The 22,680-nt window shown below is 56.3% G+C and overlaps 6 protein-coding genes across 6 annotated transcripts; all 6 read right to left on the bottom strand.

Annotated features, from left to right (window-relative positions):
* Positions 1-567: 567 nt before the first annotated feature.
* Positions 568-2,625, bottom strand: JKF63_04182 (uncharacterized protein; the record flags this gene model as incomplete). The annotated part of the gene is made up of 1 exon (XM_067900175.1): positions 568-2,625. One exon carries the CDS (start codon positions 2,623-2,625, stop codon positions 568-570), a length of 2,058 nt encoding a protein of 685 aa, XP_067756359.1.
* Positions 2,626-5,766: 3,141 nt separating this feature from the next.
* Positions 5,767-5,943, bottom strand: JKF63_04181 (uncharacterized protein; the record flags this gene model as incomplete). Its single annotated transcript, XM_067900174.1, has 1 exon — positions 5,767-5,943. The coding sequence occupies one exon, from the start codon at positions 5,941-5,943 to the stop codon at positions 5,767-5,769; it is 177 nt and encodes a 58-aa protein (XP_067756358.1).
* Positions 5,944-6,634: 691 nt separating this feature from the next.
* Positions 6,635-7,408, bottom strand: JKF63_04180 (uncharacterized protein; the record flags this gene model as incomplete). The annotated part of the gene is made up of 1 exon (XM_067900173.1): positions 6,635-7,408. The coding sequence occupies one exon, from the start codon at positions 7,406-7,408 to the stop codon at positions 6,635-6,637; it is 774 nt and encodes a 257-aa protein (XP_067756357.1).
* A 5,568-nt stretch (positions 7,409-12,976) lies between these two features.
* Positions 12,977-15,406, bottom strand: JKF63_04179 (uncharacterized protein; the record flags this gene model as incomplete). Its single annotated transcript, XM_067900172.1, has 1 exon — positions 12,977-15,406. The coding sequence occupies one exon, from the start codon at positions 15,404-15,406 to the stop codon at positions 12,977-12,979; it is 2,430 nt and encodes an 809-aa protein (XP_067756356.1).
* Positions 15,407-16,395: 989 nt separating this feature from the next.
* Positions 16,396-17,589, bottom strand: JKF63_04178 (uncharacterized protein; the record flags this gene model as incomplete). Its single annotated transcript, XM_067900171.1, has 1 exon — positions 16,396-17,589. One exon carries the CDS (start codon positions 17,587-17,589, stop codon positions 16,396-16,398), a length of 1,194 nt encoding a protein of 397 aa, XP_067756355.1.
* Positions 17,590-18,971: 1,382 nt separating this feature from the next.
* On the bottom strand, positions 18,972-19,634 carry JKF63_04177 (uncharacterized protein; the record flags this gene model as incomplete). Its single annotated transcript, XM_067900170.1, has 1 exon — positions 18,972-19,634. One exon carries the CDS (start codon positions 19,632-19,634, stop codon positions 18,972-18,974), a length of 663 nt encoding a protein of 220 aa, XP_067756354.1.
* Positions 19,635-22,680: the final 3,046 nt, after the last annotated feature.

Genomic DNA, 22,680 nt, shown 5'->3' with positions numbered 1-22,680 from the left:
CGAGGAGGCGCATCCAGAGGAGACAGACGGATGCAGCAAAAAAGAAAAAAGTGATGATGCTAAAACAATCACTAACGAGCATGATGACGAACGTCACGGGTCCCATGTATTCGTGCGTGCGTGTGGAGGTTAGTGTCTGCCTGTGCGTTGGGGTCATGCCAGAATGTTCGGTCATTGTGCATAAATAAGACTAGCACCAATAAGTGAAACTAGAAACACCATCAGGTGTGCACAACGCACTCGGCCGAGTGAGCCATCCACAGAAGCAACACACGCCTATATGGGGGCCACCCGAATAAAGGTGTACGGAAAAAAAAGAGAAGAATCCTTGAAGGCGGTGCAATATGCAGATGGCTAAATACGTACATCTGTCGGGAAGGGTTCCCATATAACGTGTAGTTGCATGTGGTATGTTTGGGTCTCAAATACGACCAGATGCCGTCCCTGCAGTGTCGCAGAGAGGCCGGCCTGCCAGGCATGACAGAGAGAATGACCCCATCCATGCTTCTATGCACCTGTTACCATGCACCCTGAGCAAACACCGTGTTCTCCCCTCACGCACACCACTTACACACCAATGCTACGCAGGAATGCCTGGTCGTTCGGCTCTCGGCCGAGAAACTTGACAAGCATGTCATTCGGATCCTGGCTGCCACCGACACCGATGATACAGTCCACGTAGCGGCTGCCCATCTTCGGGTCGAGGAGGCCATTGTGTGAGCGAATGTACTCGAACAAGTCCAACGCGAACACCTTCGACCACATGTACCCGTAGTAACCCGCACCATAGCCTGTCAAGTGGCCAAAGGCACTCTCGAAGTGCGTGTCATGCTCGTAATTCACACCAGGCATCACACGCGATTCCACATCATAGAAGAGCTGCGTGGTGTTGAGGTTGTCCTGCGGCTGCGTCGAGAACGGCAAGCCGAAAATGCCCAGGGAGTACGTCGCAAACTGCAGCTGGCGCAGCGTGTCCCGTCCGCTGAATGTGTTCTTCGATGCCAACTTGGCGTCGATTAGCGGCCGTGGGAGCGACTCCTTTGTCTTGTAATGGCTTGTGATCTTCTGGAGAATCTCTGGATCCCATAGCCACTCCTCCAGCATTTGCGAGGGCAGCTCCACAAAGTCCCGCTTCACATTTGTGCCTGCGAAGGTCGCCATACGCGTTTTACCCATCAGACAGTGAATGGCATGTCCAAACTCGTGGAAGAAGGTTTGAACATCGTCGTGGAGAAGGAGAGCCGGGCGCTCCGCCGTGGCTGCGGGAAAGTTTGCCAGGACAACGACCAGTGCCGGCGAGAAGTTCTTTTCGTCTTCGCCGCAAAGCACAGGTGGTACGACTGGGTGGCAGCACGCGTGCGAATATTTGCCTTCGCGAGGGAACAGGTCAAGGATGATATAACCCAGCGTGGAGCCGCCCTTGTTGTCTTTAACCTCCAGCGTCATGGCGTCCTTGTGCCACAACTCCTCCCCATTCTTCACCTGCAGGAATGTCACATCGAAGAAAGCCTGATAGATGTCGAAGAGCGCCTTCACCGTCACATCCATCGGGAAGTACTCCTGTATCTCCGTCTCGCTAAAATTCAGTAGCGTCTTTTTTGTGAGGTTGATCATGAAGGAGACATCGTAATCCTTGATGTCGCCGGTGGGCGATAGTGTACAGCTGGGGTGTAGATGCTTCTTGAGCAGGTCTGCTTCGGCAGCCCACTTCTTTTGCAGCTTCGGGATCAGGCTGTCCACGAACTTCTGAGCGGTCTCCGGTGTCTTCGCCATCTTGTCCGAGATGTAAAGGTGCGCAAAGGATGGGTAGCCGAGGATGGTTGCCAGCTGGTGGCGCTTTTCGATGATGTCCTTCAGGACCTTGTCGTTCACGGGGTAGGCTCGGTTTGTGAAGGCGCGCAGCATCGCCTTGCGTGTTGATGCCACCTCGCAGCTCCTCATCACGCCGAAGTAGGTCGGGTAGTCCATCTTCAGCGTGAACTCGTTGGTCTCCGTGCGCTGCAGCGCCGACAGCACGCTCTCCGGCACGCCCTTCAGCGCGTCCGCTGTGAAGTGCATCTCTGTCTTATCCTCGCTGATGTTATGCTGGAAATCCGTGCACAATGACGCCAGCTCCTTCTGCAGCTGCACAACCCTGTGGAACTCCTCTTCCGGGAGCTCCATACCCTTGCGGCGGTACTCGGCAAGCTTTTCCTCTATCCAGTAGCTGTACTCACGCGGGGCCGTCCCGTTCTCGTACTCGGCCTTATACGTCGGCGCGTCATGTACATCCTTCAGCGCAGAGTACAGCTGGCGGTTCGACGCGAAACAGTCGATGGAAAATTTCTCCAGCTCGACGACGCACTTTGTTGCCTCATCGCGCACTTCCTTACTCGGCGAAACACTTGAAATGACAGACAGCAGACTGGTCGACACATCCAGTTCGGTTTCCGCAATGTCAACGGGTTTGGCAGTGTTGTTGAAGGTGCGGTCAGCAGCAGCGACGCCGTAGATCTTGCTTAGCGACTGCTCTGCGCGTTGTTTGGCGGCTTTGACCACACTTTCACATCCTTCGACCGTCTTGGGAAACAGAGCGGCACATCTTTGGACTGTCGACACATTCGCAAATATTGGTGCAGACGCCATCTCGGATGGGAAGTGAGAGGGAGAAGGGCTAAGAGCGATATGTTTTGGGTTGTTGATGATGATGTTTTTCCCGGATAAAAAAGCGATTCCGTGAAACTGAATGGGAGGCTAATAGGAGAGGAAAATCAGAGTATTTTGCACAGAGGGGGTAGGGAAAACCAGGACAGGCACGCATGTGGGGCGGAGGCGGACACCTTCACAGACACAAAGCCATTATTCAGGCTTGAATTAAGCCGTCCATGGTACGAGGGATTTTCCTAAATCATTCGGAGAGCACAGAAAGACAAAGGCGAGAACGACATTTTTTCCGCCTCTTGGTCTTTTCGATAATCGTGTGGAAGCGGAGGCCGAGCGTTCAGATGCTGGAGATGAGCAAGGGGAAATACAGTGCAGCTAGTTGGCTGGGAGGATTTCGAGGTGCGCCAGAGAACGTCGGGCTCCACTACCGGGATAGGCGCTTCTGCGTGTGCACAGGGGTCTAGTTTTTGCCTTTTCTTCAAAGGGTATGGACTACATGAAACATATTCAGCACGCAAAACTTTTCCGTGTCTACTGGTAGAGAAAATCGACAGTAAGGCTAGGAGGAGGTAAAAAATATTCGGCACTTCTGGTGAGCCTCTACGCTAGCGGGATAGTGGAGGGGAAAGGCCGCTGCATCCAACATTTCCAAGGAAAACCCACAAGTCAGCAAAGAGCATCACGGGCCTCGATGTATCGTTCATCTTCGCCTTCTAGTCGAAGGGAAAAGTAACACACACAAATAATAGCAGGTGGCAAGTCTCCAGCAGTCTCCTGCCAGGCGCGAATAATCAGAATGGAGTCAAGAGGACGCCGCAGAACTTGGTAATGTACATGCACGTACATATACAAATATATACACATGTAAAAAAAAAACAAGCGCGCTGGTCCACGCTAAATGGATCACTTGAGCCCTCGGTAGTGCCAAGAAGTCTGCTTAACAACAAAATACAAGGTTTGTTCTGAGGGAGAAAAAAACAGGGCGCTTCTCAACACGCTGTGATGATACTTTTCTGCTGCCGGTGAAACACATCAGCGCATCCGTGCGTACACATGTCCAAAAGGCGGCGGCAATTATGGAAATGCTCAAACTGTTGGTCAAGAAATCTGCACTAGCACACGAAACCCGGCAGCAGAGGTAGGTGACGCTACTACATAAAGTGAATACGCACAGAATCTCGAAAACAGCGCCAGGCTACGGCGACAAAACGAAATCAAAAGCGGCAAGGTCTGTCGAGTGCCTGCCTGGAAAAGAAAAATGAGAGCTCGACCCATCGGCAATGAACTACGGTGCTTGTGGTTTCTCCCTCTGCGTCAGATATGTATATATATATATATATATATGTATATATATATTTACATATTGTGCGGACTTTATGTATCTTGCGATTCATCGCACTAGTAATGCTGCGACCGTGCAAGGGCCACACTTTGGAAACAACTATGCACGCATCAAGACCCATGGTGCCGTAATGAAGGTAAAAGTACGGAAAATCACACCAGGCACGTCATTGCTGACTTTTGAAAACATGTTCCTGAACTTCACAACAAAAGCCTGCATAAACAAAAAGGTCAAAGGCGACTTGTCAGCGGCACCAGGGCGCTGGACTTAATTGAGACTACGGTGAATATTCTCGTCAAAAAGCGGAGTAACCCCAAGGAAACGCACTTTTTTTCGCCGCTCAGCATCTCTCCATTGCTGTTGAAGATGGGTAAACATCCGCACTCCAGCCTTGTCGGTGATAGCCCTGTCGCGTGATTGGTGTGTGTGTGTGCAAAGGTGCGTTGCAGCCATGCCCACGCAGTCACCCGACCAACGCCTTTGCCGCGAGCCTGACCCCCCCCCCCCCCGCTATGCGTGTCACTTCAGAGCAGCACCCATTAGGCTGGTCACCACCTACTGCATGTGTTTCAAAAGCTGATGCTTTCCTGCCAGTAGCCGGTGAGGGCGGGGGAGAAAAAAAGGAAAAGCATAGGTGCGAGTGACGCTGACACCCCCCCGCCCGCCTGATGACCTTCTAGTTGGCACTTGACCCTCTCACCACGCTCAGAAGTCCCCTTCGTCACCGGGAAGTGCAGGGGCGTGGAAGGGGATGCAGAAAAAGTGGGCACTGAGCCCTGACACCGCGCTCAGAAAGCTGACGCTTTAATTAAAAAAAAGTGTGTATTGGTCAGCGATGCGCTTAAAAGAGTAGTGGGGGCTGCGGGTGGTCATGGTAGCGCCGAGAAAAAAAAAACGTGCTGCCAGCGCAAAAGGGTTTCGATGTTTTCAGCCCGGCGGAGGGAAGCCAGTAGAAGGGCCTTGGGGGGGGGCGACTTGAAATGGTGAAGGAAAGCTCTTAGCTTTAGTAAAGGAAGCAACGCTGAGTGCACTCAAAAGCTGGACGGGGTGGCAGGCTAGCCCTCACACTTGCACAAAGGACCCTGTTTGTATTACTATGCATTGACTGCGGCGCGCCTGATTCTCCACCTTACAGCGCCTGTGTAGAGATGGTTGCAAAGCATATCGAGGCCGATGGGATGGTATGTTTTGGCTGCCCCAAAAGTCACTACTGAATTCTCTGCGTTCATGACGGGGCGGGTGTGCACGGTTGCTTCGCGAAGGGTCAGGATGGGGCCGATGGTGGCCCGGGCCCCGCCAAAAGACGGCGGTGACGTGCTGCGGTGGGCTTCGCCCGTGTGGGGCCTAGCGCCCCCCATCCCCCGGCTTCGGCGGCGGGGCGGGGTGGTGGGTCCCGCGGGGGTGGTGGGTTGCGCCACCTCCCTTGCGGGCAGGGGGTGGGCCCCGGCCCAGCAGGGGGGGGGGGCGACGCCCGGCCGCGCCCTGGGCGGGCTAAAGGAGGGGGAGATCGCCCCCACCACCATGCGAGCAGCCCTCCGCCTCCACGAACGCGGGCGGAAAGTAGCCAGCGGAGGCGTACCCGGGGTAGCTGCTGCCCTGCCCCGTGTAGGGGCTATCGGTCCAACACTGGCGGCGGCGCTGTGTTCTCGTACCGGGCTTCGGCCCTTTTCCACGATCCAGCGGGATACCCTGGTGGTCGCCAGTGGGGCGGCGGAGCGGCTGGTGCGGCACCGTGTGCACAGAACGGGCAGAGGTTCCTGAGGGGTTTCTTCTGGGTGGCCTCAGGTCTGCCCGCTGCACGGCCGCTTTGCCGTGGAGCTTGCCATCGCTTTGTTGCGCACGCTCAGTGGAGTGCGGGGGCGACAGGGCGTTTTTCCCCCCCGCTTCATGACAAGTGTGCTGCGTTGATTGATGTAGGTCAGTAAATTGAGCCCGCTTGCTGCGCTTGCCTGCCGCATCGGATGCGGTCGAACAGCAGAGAAAGCGTGTGGTGCTCACGGGCACATCGACTGGATCGATGACCCCGCCACTGTGGGGCGTCGTCTGTGAATTGCACGACCCCATATTTTTGTAGTGAAACTCAATAGTGGGACTAGCTTCTCCGGAGACTGCGTTTTCAAATTTTATGCGCACTTGTGTGTGTGTGTGTGTGTGGGGGGGGGGTACGTGATAGGTGGTCGACAAACGAGGGCGGGAGGGGGGGGGTTCGTGCCACAAGGCGAAGACCGCACCAGGATCCACGCGTTGGGTAAAGCACCCGTGGTCACAAAAGGGAGAGTGTATCACTGGAGGTGATGGTCTAGACCAAGGCTTAACTCAGCTGAGCACCGGCGAGGGAGATGATGAGCAAACACAAAGTTGGAATCAGGAAAATAGACGCGCCGCTTACTGTGAAGTCGGCGGTGGCACAGGATACTCGAACAGCGGCAACGCTTCTGTTGGTGGAATGCGGCCGAACTGTGTGTGCCGCTGGGGCTGGGGTCTCCGGTTTCTGCGCCACTTGCCCGCGCAGCCGGGTACACCGTCGGTAGATAATTTCCTCTATAGTGCGAGGCACGAATAGGTGGTGCACGATGACTTGCTTTCGCTGGTCGAAGCGGTTCGCGCGTCCAGCTGCCTGCTGCTCTAAGGCGGGTTTGAGGTGGGGGCTCAAGGAAGACGACGTGGTTGGCAAAGGCTAAGCTGAATCCGGCGTTGGCGCTGCGCGACGAGGCGCCGCACAGAATCTGTGGTGCGTAGCCCTGCGCTGCCACCGCATCGTGCGCCAGATCTCCTCCACCACTTCAACAAAGGCGCGTACGCGGCTGCCGTCACCGCCTCTGGTGGAGCCGCTGCGTTAACTGCCACGACGCGTTTTTCTCCCAGCATTGACTTGCGATTGCGGCAGTATGGGCACTTCGGGTTTGTGTTGCCCGCCACACTGCGGGTAGCGTCAATGGTGCAAAGGACGCACTCCTTGCAGAACATGTGGAAGCACTGCAACAGGGTCGTCGCCGTTTCCTCTGGCACACTCGGGCTGCTGAAGAAATCCGGCTTGAGTGCTGCTGCGATCGACTTGGCCCACTCCAACGCCTCCTGTGGCGTTGACGCGACGGAGGAGTCCGCGAGCAACTTGTTGGCGTTTTCGTCCTGGGCAGCATCGTCACTCGTCGGTAAAACTCCACGAATCGAGTATGTCTCCAGATCTCCGCGCAGCAGTGCGTAATGATCCAGCGGTGACGGGTGCAGGCGCAGTCGGCACAACTCTTGCACCCACTGCATGACGTGGGCCATGTGTGATGAGAGGACACCCTGGCGATGCAGGCGCGTCGCAGCGTTCATGATAGCGGACGCGACGCGGTCGTACAGGTACATCTCGTCTGTGGTGAGGTCCACGTGATGAGCTTGGTGGCGCGCAGGGGCCAGTTGAAGTTCGCGGTTCATTTGCTGATTGCGCACATGTCGCACCGTGGTGTGAGGGTGGGCGCCTTGAAAAGGCAGCGGGGAAGACACGAAAAGTCGGCTTGGATGTTTCTCGGCGGCACCCAGAGCCGGTATTCGCAAGGGATGTTCGTTGCATTCGCCTCCGATATGCCCGTAAAGGTCGCGCTGCATGCAGCTGGTGCATACGCAAAACGCGACCTCACCGCCATCCTCCTGTAGCAGGGGGGGGGTGTCGAAGCGACGACGCACCCACAGGGAGCGCAGAGCTTGATTCACTGAGCGGACCAGAAGGTTGCCGTCCGTGTTCTTCCCTCGGTCATGGCCACGTCGGTATAGCCCATTGTCCGCCAAAAGTTTGGCAGAGCCCACCAAAGCGATGGCAGCAGCATGCGGCGAACCAGTTCACGGCGTATGGGTTCGGGAATCGGGTGTCGTTCGGCACCATAAAACAGCTTCTCTAGGCTAACGTGCGGGCCGGTCTGATCCGTGAGTCGGATTTCCCCGAAAGTATGCTCCCAGTTGATGAGCTTATTGTAGATACGGGGGTATCTCGCGGCGTGGTCCGTCACCAGGTCCCACACGCTGTCGATAAACGTGTCACTGAGAGCGCTGTTCTCGGGAGGATGCGTTACGTAGTCGAGAAACGACACAGCTCCATCCTCATCTGGATACTTCGGACGTAACGAGAGGGTAAAGGGAGGGGCCTTGGAACACCAGTTTACACTCGACAGTGTTCAAGTGGAGCGTCCATGTATCCGAGGGGGGGGGGGGAGGGGAGGTGGACTCACATGGGAGGGACCCCGGCCTGCTTCTGCCTTGAGTGGATGTTGTTGTCCCCGAAGAGTTGCAATCGCTTCTACCAAGCACCGACATACGGGGATAGCGGTCCATCCCACTTTGCACCTTTTTGCTTGTTTGTGGCCACACCACGTCGCTGGCGTACCGCTGCACAGCCGCAAAGAGCTCTGGTGACGTCAAGTTTGGCCACCCATGCGATCGAGCCTTCGCACACACGACAGCGTTTCGTATGTTATGACAAAGTCAGCGTGGCGCATGTCATCCACTGAGTACTGCCGCCGCTGGGTAGAACTTGCTGATCTCTTCGATCCATTGTGCTGCGATCGACAGAGGCACCACAACAGGCGTTGTGCGCGGTAGCCGCGTCGGTTTAATCGGGTGGGGCACAAACCTGGTGCCGAGGCTGCCAAACGCCCAGTAGGGCAGCGGTCCGTTGAGGTCCACGGTGCGTTCTCCAAGGCAGCGGCTTCCTCGTCGTCTTCGCTGCCGGCCTCGCGCACCGCCCTGTCGTACGCGCACAGAGTGAGTATTGACAGTGTCTTGCCCAGCCCTACGTCGTCGCACAACAGGCCGCCACGGATACGCGCCTACCCGGCACTCTCCACGAGGGCATCTCCGCCTCCGCTCCTGCAGCCGCACAGCCGGCACAGCACCACTGTCGACGTGGTAGAGTGGGACGGACACGTGCTCGCGATAGCCCTTGCATTCCTTGTTCCACATCCATTGCACATTTTCCAGCTGGCAGCGCCTCAGCAGATTCTGCGGTCACATGCGCGACGTAGTCCACTACTTGCGCCGTGCTTAGCAACCCTGCTAGGCCCAGCGTTTCCTGACGCCTGGCAAACGAGCCTGCAGCATAGAAGGATGTGGCCTCTTGAGAGCTATTCGCAGTGGCCGCCCCAGGCGCTGTTGTCGTGCCCTCGACAGCATCCTCGTCCACGAGGAGGTGCGAATAATCACGCCAGTGGGGTAGCATCGCCATGGACGGGATGTGTGCCTCCACAAACAGCACTGCAGTATCGTGGTGACTGCTGCAGGAACAACAGGCACCATGCTGCACTGCCTCGGCCACGTGCTGAGACACCTTCATCTGAGAACACAGCATCCTTGCATACATCAAGTCGTTCGTGCTCGTGAGCACCCTTGCGTTTGACGACGATAACCACCACTTGTCTGACGGTGATTCCAGCGCCGCGGCTGACATCCGCGCATGTGTAAGTGTAGCAGCGTCGGATGCGTGACTGGAGGTCCTCCGTGCTGCTGTGCCACGGCTGCGCGGCGGTTTCTGGCAGGATCGCGCGAAGAGGTTTCTCCGCACATGTGAGGCAACCGGCCTTGGGCATGATGATGGCGCGTTGAGCTGCCGTGAACGGCGGCGGTTCAACTTGTTTTTTCCCCGGCGGTACCTCTTATCTGTGAGGATTCTCGGAGTTTTGAATGCCCCCACATCACATCGCATATCTGATTCTTTGCGTGTCGGGCAACAGAAGCGCCGAGTTTTTTCGCTGCCTCGACAATGGCAGGGAAGGACAGCATTTGAAACGGCATGTGCTGCCACTGAAGTTCGACGAGGCGCAAGCCGCACCGCCTTTCCAAGCTGCGGTAGAGCAGGAGGTATAAAGCGACGTGCGCCTCACCAAAAGGGCAACACTCCACCACATGCAACGGGTGCCCGGCGACGCTGCGACACCCACCCAGCAGCCCCAGTCGCTCGAACAGGCTTTTCTGGTCCATCCGACGCAGCTCTTCCGCACTCGCTTGTTGTGATGAGCCCACATACTCCATCAGGAGTGAAAGGGTCGAGCTGCGCAGCCCCGCTACACGGCAGGATGGACAGGCCAAGGCAAGGAGGGCAGAGAAAGTGACACATTCGTTCATCATACCGAGAAGAAAGCCGAGTAGCTCAGTTGCTCGGGTCGCCGTACCCCTTGCCACCCTCCTCGCGCACTACGCGGGCAATTCGAGCACACTTGTTCACGATGAAGTATTGCGCGCATGGCAACACCGTCCGCATATTTACACCGCCCGCGCTGAACGATTCGAGCGCTGAACCTTCGGTGGTAGTGGTGGGTGGTGGCGATGTCGTCTGACTCATCGGCGTTGCCCTTTGCAGAGAGCTCATTCTTTTCTTTCACCAGGGCCGACATGTCTGAGGCGCTTGATCACCCTTTCATTCGGCTGGCATGCCCAAGGTAAGTCCGACTTTCGGTCCTCGGTGGATGTAAGCCGGTGCAAGGCGCAGGTGGTCTAGCAGCTCTTCTTCGATAAGCGGTGTCGCAGTAGGGCCCTCCAGCGGCAGCGGCGGAGCGGTTGTCTCCCGAGACGTCGGTGGGGGACCGGCGGTGGGCTTTATTTCACCACCGACTGCGCACTCCCGCTCTTCATCCACCACGCCTCGAGCGCGTGACTGCTTCGTCGAGCTCGACGAGGGATCTCTGGTGCTGTGCTGAGCCTCTCTCCCACCAGGTTCGTTGGCATCGGGCGTGCTTCTGCGGGTCTGCTTTCTCGTGGCATGTCCTCTGGTCACCGCCTCTGCCGCTTCTTTTTTCGACCGCTTCGGACCCATGGGGGAGTTGCGCACAGCTCAAATCGCCCCCCTAAAAAAAAGGAATAGAGAACCACGACACAGAATGTGATGTGACCAACATCCTAATGTGCGGCGTAGAGCAGGGGAGGGCAATGGGGAATAAAGGAGGGCAACAAAAGAGGTCGATTGCAGTCACTGAGTCCAAACCACAGGCTCGAGGCAGTTGCCTTGTATCCTTCACTGCAGGAGAAAGTAGTGTGTGTGTGTGTGTGTGTGTGTGTGTGTGTATGTGTGTCTGAGGTGTATGTGTGAGATGGAAGGACTTTGGTCGAGAGGTGATGGCAAGATAGGAGGAGGGAGGGGGGGAGGGATGATTGGAAGGGCGTTTGAGTTGCCGTGTCGCAGCTGCGGTAAGTGCGATCGCAGCGAAGTTCCAGAGGCGCTGATGAGGGAGGGGAGGAGTGGGAGAGGGGGGGAGGGGGACATGTTGATGAATGAGTCCAAGGGTGAACTTCACCTTCGAATGAAGCGCGTTTGCCGCTCTCTTATTTTGAGCGTCTCTCAACGCTCATCCTTTGTTGTCCTGTCGGTTTTCTCATCGCTTTCTTCCCCCCCTATATGAACACACAGACAAACAGCAAAGAGCTGCTATGACAACCCGACTAGTCTTCGGCTGAAGAGCGGCGTCGGTAGAAAGAGAGGGAGATCCACACACTTGCGCCTGGTCAGTGCTCCATCACCCACCTCCCTCATCCTCATTCTCCACTCAGACGGACGCACACAAACCCGCAAACCTAAAAGATAGGGAGAGAAAGGAGGTAGGGGGTAAGGTAGGGGAGGGTGGGAAGGCGACACAAAGAGCAAGCAACGCAAACCCAGCCAAAGGATAAGGACGACATGGGGACTCCGCCTCCTCCCGGATCCCTCAAAGAACATCAAGACAAGAAATTGTGGCATCATCCAAAGAGTGATAAAACATGGAAACGTTTGTGAAAAGGGAAGACGTGAAATAATGTCAGGGATTTTGTAGCGCCTGGCGAGCGCTCAAGGCCCTCCAGCACGGCACAGCACAGCTCAGCTCAGCGCCTCGCGGGAGCGACGACTGCCGGAGAGATCCCCCCACAGACACATGAATAAATATAGGCATATATACGTCAAGGGGAGAAGCGGGGTGCGACAGCGGGGGGGGGGGGAGGGGGCAGTAAAATGGTCAAAAGAACGCACACAATATCGGAACTTCGCTGCGACTTTGGGTCTACGTGCGTATATGTGCGCGTGCATGTACGTGCGCTCGAGTATCCTTTCCGCGTTCATTATGTTGCAATGGAGGGGGAGGGAGCCTTGAGGACTGACACACCGACACAGAGGATAGAAGAAACTTGAGAGACAAGCAATGAATCAAGGTTTCTTGAATTATCTTCGCTCTCGGTCTCTCTCTTCCTTTGACGCCCGTATCGCGCACGTGCATTATTATGTGTTCACATAGAGGTGTCGCTGCCAGTCCGCTGCGCCGATTGCAGGACTCGGCGCAGAGTACCCAATGCATACACGCCAAGGTTAACACAATGACAACCCCAGCCATACATTGGTCCCTGTCACACAAACACGTACACGTGCGCAAAGCGATGAGATTTCACGTTTGCTCGTTCCATGCAAATACGGGATTGTGCCCACACCCTTCAGGCCCGGCGAAAACACATAAAACAGCAAAAAACGGATCTCGCAACCAGAGCTGTGCGTGTACATCGTGTTATCCTTTCTTGCGGTTGTGCTTTCAACACCATCGCCCACTATCGCCACGTCCTCAGCCACACAGCTCAACATAAGGTAGGAGCTCCCCTCACCTAAAAAAAAAAATAAAGAAAAATAAATGGGGAGGCGGGAGATGAGTCCATGCATCGAGAGCGTTTCCCCTCCCTTTTCGGTGTGGAAGCCCATAGTCTCTACAATAAATAATGACAGCCAGATGACAGATGCACACACACGCACGCACAGAAAAAAACCACAGACGTTTTGCAGGAAAACAAGGGGGTATGCGTATATATATATATATATATATTATAGCAAGCAAACGCGTACACACAGACACGCGTGTGTGTGCGTTTGTATTATGCATAATCGAGGAGGGGAGGGAGGGAGGGAGGGAAGGATTGGGCATACATGCTGGGTTATAGTGTGCCATGAACAGAGGCGCAGATACCCTCTGTATGTGGGCCTCGTATCCTTGATCAACTATCTGCGGTCTACCATGCTACCTTTGGATATCCGTGGCGTTCCTGGTACGGAACGTACGGGCGACTTGGGAAAAACCGCTTCCCCTCAGCGGCCATCCTCTTCAGTGTCTCGGTGGGGGCGAAGTGGTCCTTTTTGGTCTTGCGATGCAGTTGGTCCAGCGCTGCGACGACATTGGCAATGCCGCGGTGGTCGGCGTACTGCAGAAGCCCCCCACGGTACGGTGGGAAGCCCGTGCCCCACACCATTCCCGTGTCGACGTCCTCCGGCGACATCGCGATTTTTTCATCAAGGATGCGGACTGCTTCGTTCACCATGAGCAAGATGCAGCGGTCCACGATCTCCGTCTCCGATATGGAGGCGCTCAGCTTCCCGACAAAGTACTTCTGGAGGACTGCATTATTCAGCCCTGCCTCTTTCCCCTCCGCTGTGTATTCGTAGAAGCCCCTGTTGTTCTTGCGGCCCAGGTAGCCGTCGTTCATCATTTGAGAGATGGAGGAGTTGACGCTGAAGCGGTCGCTGTGCAAGCCGTTTGTTAGCACCGGTCCGACATGACAGGCGACGTCGAGGCCGACTTCATCCAAGAGGCGAAACGGCCCCATGGGCATGCCAAAGGCCAGGACAGCCTCATCCACGCACCTGGGGTGGCACTGCTCATCCACCACTAGCCTCCCGGCCTCTGCCATGTATACTCCAAGGATGCGGTTCACCAGGAAGCCTGGGCCATCGTTCACGATGATCGGAATCTTGCCAGTCTTGAGGGCGAGGTTGAAGATGGCGGCCGCGGCCTCGGCTGAAGTGCCCTTTCCCTTGATGACCTCCACCAGCGGCATTTTCGACACGGGGTTGAAGAAGTGCATGCCGACAATATTCTGCGGGTACTTGGCCATCTTTTGCATCTCGGTTAGGCTCAGCGAGGACGTGTTCGTGGCGAAGAGGTTCTTGGAGTGGAGAATGCCGTCCTTCTCCAGCTGCTGGATGATCTTCTTCTTGATGTCCATCACCTCTACAGCCGCCTCGACAATGACGTCGGCGTCGCGAAACACCTCGTCAGTGGTGCCACCCGTCACGAGGGCCATCTTTTTCTCCAGATCTGCTACCGCCATGCGCTTGCTGCGAACGGCCCGCTGAAACTCACCGCGGACGTTGGCGATACCCTGCTTCACGGACTCCTCCTTCAAGTCCTTGACCGCCACCGGGATATCGTTCTTGGCGAAGTAGTGTACGATGCCCGCGCCCATCACGCCGGCGCCGATGACGCCGACGCGGCTCACAGGCATCACTTTGTCCTTGGGCACACCCGTCTTGTCGGCGCTCTTCTTCATGCCCTCTTGCAGAAAGTACAGAGACATTTGATTTTTGGCCTCCGGGCTGCAGAGTAGTTCCGCGAAAGCGCGACACTCTTTGTCAAAGCCCTGCTCGTCGCTATGCGTGGCGGAATACATGACACACTCCAGCGCTTTGTACTGCGCAATGTATTTGCCCCGTGTCTTCTTGTTCAGCATCTTGATGGTCTCACCAGCCACCTTGCGGCGGCCAAAGGCGGTCTTTTCGAGCACGCGATCCATTAGGGAAATGCTCTTGCGTTTGGACAAGCGAGCGGGCTTGTCGGAGAGGTACTGCCCAGCCCATTTACGCACGCCCTCGTAGAAGCGGTTCTCACCCTCCCAGCGGTCGTCGGCCGGGATGATGACGTCACACGCGCCGGCTGACTTGGCCTCCTGCGGCTTGACTTGCTTCGAGGTCATAATCCACTGTACCGTCTTGGTGAGCCCGCACAACCGCTGCGTCCGCACGGTGCCACCGCCCCCAGGAAGCAGCCCGAGTAAACACTCGGGGAAGCCCACTTTCGCGGTCGAGGCCAATAGTCGCTGATGGCACGCGAGCGACAACTCAAAGCCACCGCCGAGGGCTAGACCGTTGATGGCGGCGACCACAGGGAACTTCTCACGCTCAATGCGGTTGAAGAGCGCGTGCCCAACGGCCGGCACCTGCACCGCCACGGTTGGGTCCGTCACAGTGTACATCTGGTCGATATCTGCGCCGACGCAGAACGTTGACTTTGCGCTGGCCAGGATGGCGAATTGAGCCTCGCCCTTCGCGACGAGGGACTCCACAATGTCTAATGCCGAGTTCATGTTCTTCACGAATTCCTCACCCAGCGCATTGGCGCTCGACTCAGCGCGGTTCATGACGATCCACGCAATGCGGCCCGAGTCGAGGTACACTGTAATATGTCGCCCTGCCTGGTGCGTCTGCCACAAACGATTGCACAGAACGTCCTTTGGGAAATCGTATGCAGTAACCGTAGACTTTGCAGCCGCAGGGGCGGCGGCGCTGGTGGCGGTCGCGGTCGCGGCAGGGCGTGTCTGCATGCCCACTCGTGCCCGACAGGTGAGGGCGATGCCCGGCAAGGAGCGAGCCAGCAGAAAGCGACGCATTTTTTGGAGCTGCACGTCCAAGTAAATGGTGTGTCCCTGTGAGGACTGAAGGCTTGTAATGTATGTGTGAGCTATACGGATGTGTGCATGGGTGTCGTGTTGTGCTCTGTTGATTGAGGCACAAAAGGAAAACTACTCTCGTACACCCCTGACGTGTGAGGCACGAACAACAGCGGTGGCGGAATACGTATATACGTTGTGCGTGCAGAAGTGTCAGTGTGAGACCGAGGTGCTGGGTGGGGTATGCGAGTGGCAGAGGGGGGTGGGGGGGGCACAGAAGAAGGCACCACCACCACGAGATCAAATATAAACGAGCAACAAAAATACAAGCGTGGTGGGTGAGGAGGGAACAAGAGGGCACACAGGGGCAGTCGATGGGCAACTTCGCTGCTTTTTCGTCGTGGGGCACAGCTGCGACTGCACAAATCAAGCGTGTGTGGTGAAGCGAGGGAGGAGGAGGAGGCGTCAACCGAAAGTCACTCTATTCGACGCGTGCTCCGCCCAATGGCCCCCTCCTCCCCAAAGGCAGGAGCGGCAGCAATGGGGAAAAAGCCCACGTGTGTGTGTGTGTGTGTGTGTGTATGCGCGCATATCCGCATGAACCAAACAAAAGTGAAATCCAATTCTGTGTTGTTTGTCCGTGTTTCGGACTACTAAGGGGGGGGGGGGCTGTCTTTCCCTCTGTGTTTGCGTGCGTGTCTTGTGTCACACCGTCGATTATCGATTCTCTCTCATCACTTCTGTGTTAACCGCACACAGCCAGCTGCAAATGCAGCGACTCCGCGTTGGTTTCATCATGTGTGGGTGCTGCAACGTAAGCCTGGGGGGGGGTGGGACATGGAAAGGGGACGTCCTGAGTGTGAGACGGTATGCATCTCCTGCCAGATACTTCCCTGCCCTGGACAGCCCCTGCCTAGCCCTGCCACCCCCGGAAACGAAAAGAAACTCGTGCACGTACACTCCTCCCCACAGATCAGCTCGGCTCAGCTCTAGGCGTACACCGTTCCCGTGCGCGCTTTCAGCCTTTCCCTCATTGCTGTCTGCCACTCGCCAAAGACACCCTCACGCACAACAGCGCCAAACCGTGGATGCCGATCTAACACACGTGTTACTCCGTACATCTCCACATCAGCCAGATCGGGAGCTCTACCGCCGTGAAATACCCCGTCACCTGGACGACGCTGCAGGAACGTTTGCAGCTCCGCCCGCAGCCACTCCTCTGCCGTGCCGACGCGCACCACTTCTGCCAGTTGCCTCCGCGATGCCTCCGATAGCATCCAGAGTCCACGTGAGTCTGTGCTCACCCCAGGGCCTGCCGGTTCGGCGACGGCTGGGCCGTCTGCGCACTCCATCTTTGCGATAAGTTTCGGCTGAATTTTGTAGCGTGACAACACTGATAGTGCCGCGCTGCCAGCGAGGTGGTAGAAGACGTTGTGATAGCAGCTCGGTGTCACGTGTGTGTACGTGGCGTAGGCATCGCGGAAGGAGTTGTTCGCGATGGCAAATGAGGCACCATGGAAGTGGTTCGTGATCCAATCACGGGTTGCACTGATGTGCGGGTTGACAACGTCCGCCGTGTATTTCAGCGGTACGGAGAGCTGCGACACGATCTCCGCGGAGTCCACCAAATACACACCGTTGCAGTCTTTGGCTGCGGCGTCGGCATTGCTGCTCGAAGACTTCGCCAAGGGGGTGAAGTACAGTTGCGGAGCGAGTTGATAGCGTGGGTCTGGCAGTCCTTTGCCACTCAGCGGGTCAATGCACACCTCTTCATAGGGAACATCGTGATACTGCAGCACAGCCTCCAGCTTAGCGCAGTACGGGCAGCCGAGAAGACGGTAGAAGATCAGCTTTACGTCGGACGGGGATGGTGTGTAAGTTCGTCTTCCAGGTGGCTGCGCGGCTTCGGACTCCTGGGATGTTTGCGTTGCCAGCTTGCGAAGGTTCGTGTACCGGTCCTTCTGTGCATGAAAGCTCCACGGCAGGTGCGACGGTGTCAGGGCTTCCTTCAGCCGCTTCGCGTTCTGGAGCCCGTTGAACTCCTTCGCTGAAAGCTGCTTGGCTGCCCCACTCGTTCCCGTCCCAGCATCTGGGCTGCTGACGCGCTGGTTGTACACCACAGTCGCTGCTCCCAAGCCGAGCGTACCAGCAGAGGTAATGACCACCTTCGTTAGGAATCGCATAAGTGGTGAAGCGAAACAGCAACAAACAGCGGAAAGCAGATGAGACGACAAAAGTGTCAAAGAGAGACGCAATGTTTGCACCCGTAATATCAAATGGGGGATATTTCGGATCGTGTGCCCGCCTTTGAGCCTCCCCCTTCTTTCGTTGCCGTCCTCTACCCCCGCGCGCGCGCGTGTGTGTGTGTGTGTGTGTGACGATATGATGACTATTCGGAATTGAGGAACCTGTCGAGACAGAAGAGGTGGAGGGGGGCCTCTCTTTTTTTTTTAAATTACCGAGCAACCAAGAAACACAAAGAGGCGGTAGAAGGCTGAGCCAAAAGGTGCATCACGGCACCGGATTGTCCCCCCTCTCTCGCTTCACTGCCGTTTGTCTCCTCTCCCGCTGCCGGAATTTTCCTTCTGCTTTGCCAATGCCGATTGTTGCTGCCAAGTAGCACCACATACGCTCCTGACGTTTCGGTTATATTTTATCGCTTCTTTGTGAGAGGGCTCCCTTTTTAAAAATTATTTGGTGCCTCGCTCTCCCAGGAGTGGGAGGGGGGAGGGGGGGGAGTGACAAGAAAGAAGGGGAGGAGGAGGAGGAAGAGGAGGCAGAGGAAATGGGAGACCAGGGTGGGGGTGGGGGGAAGAGAAAGCGCTGCGCATACATGAGTGCGCTTGCGTGTGTGTGTGTGTGTCGTCACAACACAGACTCATGATGCGACACAGTTTACCTTCCCCATCCGCGAGTCATCCTCTACAGATACAAAGACAAGGAGGTGCAGCATTTTTGTGCACGCCACACAGGGCGATGGCCAGCACCGCTTTGAGCGTGCCCCACGTGCACCACCACCGTCAATCATCACCAGCGAGTATACACACACCACACACACACACACAGACAGGCCCCACGCTGCGACAGCACTGTCCGAGACCTTATTTTTCTCACCGCGAAAAGGGAAAAAGTTGCGCGCACTTCGCAGCTCCGTACTTCTCCCATTTCTTTCGTTTCGTGTTTCATTTTTAGGGCATCTGGAAGGGTTGGATCAGTGGCGCAAGGAAAACAAATCGAAGCAAAAAGTAGAGAGGAGATGCGACGGGGGAGGGCACTCGCGTGTAGGTGTGGTGTGGCGTGTGTGTTCCCTGTGCGAGGCTATGCGCTACTACAAGGGTTTGGGCTCAAGGAGGCTGCATACGTGTACCTCAAAGGAACCCGCAAAAGAATGATGATGATGTTCAGAGAGAGTGAGCGAGAGCTATGACCACGACGCGCTGACACACACACACACACACAGACACACACATGCACACATGGTGCTGTCTTATTCGTCATTCTTTGCCTTGTTATCCATCATCAGTTGGAGAGGAGAGCGTCCTTGTTACCGTCCTTTGCCCTCACTTTAGAACAGGCGGGACGCCTGCGTGGCGATGCCGGCGACATCGGGAAGCGGGTTCGTTGGGTTCGACTGATGCACCTCCACCGCGCTGTGGGTGCCGAATGGGGAGATGTTTGGGCTGTTCTTGGCGTAGCTGACTTGAATGGCACGGTTCGTGAGCATGCGGTAGCGGTTGTGCAGGGTAAAGATAGCCGTATCAGCCTCCTGCACGGTGGAGAGGGTGATGAAGGCGGCACCACGACTGCGGTTGCTGTTGTCGCGCAGGATGTGAATGTGCTCCACGTTGCCGTACGCGCTGAACAGGTTACGGAGCCGTTCTTCCGTGCACTCGAACGGCAGCTGGCCTACAAAGAGCTTGGCTGCGGTTGGGCTCAGTTTCGGCTGCTGCGACGGTTGCTGCTGCACGGTGTGCAACATCCCGTTGGGATTTCCATATTCGTGATGGTTCTGTCCGAGTGTCTTTGTGGTGTTGGCGGTTCCGTTGTTAGCACTAGCCCCCACGCGAATGCCACGCTGCACACCAGTCGCATGAGCGACGGCCACGCTGCTGTCCTGGCTATACTGGCTGCTGTGGTTGCGCGGATGCTGCTGCTGCTGCTGCGGGCCTGGTCCATTGGGTGCCCACGGCTTTGCATGGGCGCTTAGGTTGGTAGCCATCGTGTCCATTGCTACGTGTCGGCGCAGCTGCGCTGATGCTGAAACAAGAGTCCCTAGAGAGCGAGGGCGCACAACCACACAAGGGGGGGGGAGGGAGGGGCACCGCCTGTTATACTATAAGCAGGACCGGGACGAGTCGATGCACGCGAGCACGGATCGAGGTGTGAGAGAAGAGAGCTCAGCTGGCGCGGGTGTTGAGCCGGTGCGTGTTTGTCTACGAGTGCTGTGTGTTTGCCCCTATGTGATATTCATAGTGAGGGGTGTGTAGGTAGGTGGGTGGGTGGGGAAGTGAATACAGCACGCAGCAGAGTCGAGCAGAACATGTTGGGCCGATGTATCTATACACATATGCGGTTTCCCTGGGCTTGGACATCCAGTGCGGCAGCCTCTTGCTGAAGAGGGAGTAGTGAATATGTGATGGAGTATATATACATATGCATATATATATGTATATATTTCCGTTTCCAGACTGAGTTGTTGCCACCCCGTGCAGGTCGTGTAGGGGACATTTGAATGGGCGAGAGGAACGTGTGGTCTATACTCGTGTCTGTGTGGGGGATCACTCATGGTGAGGGGCGCTCTCCCGTTAGCCGGTGACACAGGAGAGGCGCACATCCTGCATTTGCATTCACTGACAAAAACAATAAACACATCCAGATACCCCCCACAGTGGAGCTGTCCAGGCTGAGGGGTTCTTTGGTGCTAACCGGTGCCGCTGCCGTTGTTGGTGCCGTGAGCAGTGCACATCGTCCAAGCGGGTTTCCTCAGCAGCCTGCTTGTGGTACGAGTCGGGCAGGAAAAGCTCCCCAGACCGGATGGCGTGCTCAAGCGCGGGTGCACTGCACTTCCAACTCGCAATGCGTCGCGTGGGATCGTCGGGGCTGACTTGCAGAGCCAGGCTCAGCGAGCGCGAACCACGCACTCGGATGTCGCGGATGCCACAGCGGTAGAACTCTTCTTGCCCACTCCGGTGATCGGGGATTGCGCCCAGATTCACCACCTTCATGTGCTCGATGATGTCGGTGAGCTCGCCAGCGAGTTTTGGCGTCATGTGTGAGCGCACAATCGGGCGGTGGGTCACGAAAGGCTCACGAGTCCCCCTTCACATCAGGACAAAGTTTGAGCAGCGGGGAAGTGCGCTATTCGACAGAGATTCGACTGGCGCTGGCCACCCTTCCAACCCATGAGCTTTTTCGTTGCTCGCTGAAGTACCGAGGTGGCGGTCCACGAGGTACTTCGTCCATGTCCTGCTGCCCATGCCATGGCCAACCGCTATGACACGGGGACGGGCCGCATCGACGTGGTCGGGGTCGCTTCGAGTGTGACGGTGTGGAATGGCAGCGTCGCCGACGTCTGATTGTTTGCTTCCAGGATGGCGAGGTTGTGTCATTCAATGGCGCTGCGTAGCAGCACCGTGAACGAGTTCATCGCATCGCTGTGGGCCAAGAAACCATGCATCGCCACTGAAGGGGTCTGAGCAGCGTGCAGCCGAACGGGTGTCATCGCTTGGAAGAGGCGACTGCACAATTAGAAGCGGTCCGTGCCTACTTTACGACGATAGAGGGGGTTGGGGGTGGGTGGGGGGAGAGAGGGTGGCCTTGAGATCACGCACACATGATGGGCCTGTCTCTGTGAGTCTGTGAAGCGACGAAAGCAGGACACGCACGCGCGATGGACTTTGACGAGAAGAACGATTTCGAGAGGAGTCTTCGAAGAGAACCTCCCCGGAAAGAAGGGCAAAACGATAGTGAAGAAGTTGTCCAGTTCGCACCCGCCGCTCTCGCAGTACACGAGGTGCAAAGGAGAGAAAAGAGACGACGACGGCGACAGGAGGAGTGGGAGGGCAGAGAGGATGCACGCAAACTGTTTCGCAGACTGGCGGAGGCACAGACAAAGTCGCACACGGAGACCGGTAGGCACACACAGGGGGGTTTACTTTAATATACCTACGCCGGCAGGTGGAATAGTGGACGTCATTCGCGCTCCTGCCGTTGAACACGTTGTCGCCTGGGTAGTACTACGACCACAACTCATTTTCCCTGGAGGAGGATTGGGACAGTGACACACCCGAGCGTGTAAAAAAAGAGGGAAAGGGTGTGGGGGGTAGAGGCTTCCACTGCAAGTTAGAGTGGATAAGCCAAGAGGTAGGCTCCAATGGTTCATATCAGCAACATCTGCATTGCCCCCCCCTCCCTCCCTCCCTCCCCATTACGCGCGGATGTACCCCTGATGCATCACCGTACACACCGCCGGTCACACGGTCGAAATCTCACTAGAGGAATTCCACCACGTTGAAGTCGCATGACAAGAAGAACGTCATGCGGGTGGGGGGAGGGGGAAGGAGGAGGGGGTACACTTGCATGTGTGTATCGGGTGAGTGCCGTAGAGATTTCTGAGTGAGCGAGGTTTATACACATATACATCTTTTTTTTATTATTGAGTGGTGTGTGTGTGTGCTGATAAGACAGGGCGAATGTGCAGGCCTATATATATATATATACATGAACGTGTTGAGGTGTGCTCCAGCGATGTTTGTCGTCAAAAAAAGGACAAGATAAGTAGGGGCACAAAGAAAGGCAATCAACACTCCGCAGAGAAAAGTGAAACAACGGCGACCACACACACACACACACACACACACACACACACAAAGGGGGGAGAGGGAGGAGCCCAATCTTTCCTTCCTTCTCAACCGTTATGTAGTCGCATAGAAGGGCACAATCGAAGCCACCTCACACGTACGTACAAATATACAGAGAGAGAGAGAGACTGCATGACAGGAGCTGTACACCACAATGGAATTAGTGAAAGGGGATAAAGAGGAGACGCCATGAGTCGAAGACGACAACAAGACGAAAGGGGTGTGACGTAAAAAAAACAACAAAGCGCAGCAGTTGAGAGAGAGAAGTGACCCACTAAAGGGAGACAACTACAGACACACACACAGAGAGAGACACAGTCATAGACTTATCCCCCAAGGGTTCCCCTATTGCAGAAGCCCGAGAAAAGAGGTGTGTGTGTGTGTGTGGGGTGGGTGCAAGATGCCGGTGGGAGG

Source organism: Porcisia hertigi, chromosome 26 (genome assembly GCF_017918235.1).
Source record: "Porcisia hertigi strain C119 chromosome 26, whole genome shotgun sequence".
Taxonomy (NCBI): Eukaryota; Euglenozoa; class Kinetoplastea; order Trypanosomatida; family Trypanosomatidae; genus Porcisia; species Porcisia hertigi.
The sequence above is the reverse complement of the archived record's forward strand: the minus strand, read 5'-3'. Positions and strand labels throughout refer to the sequence as shown.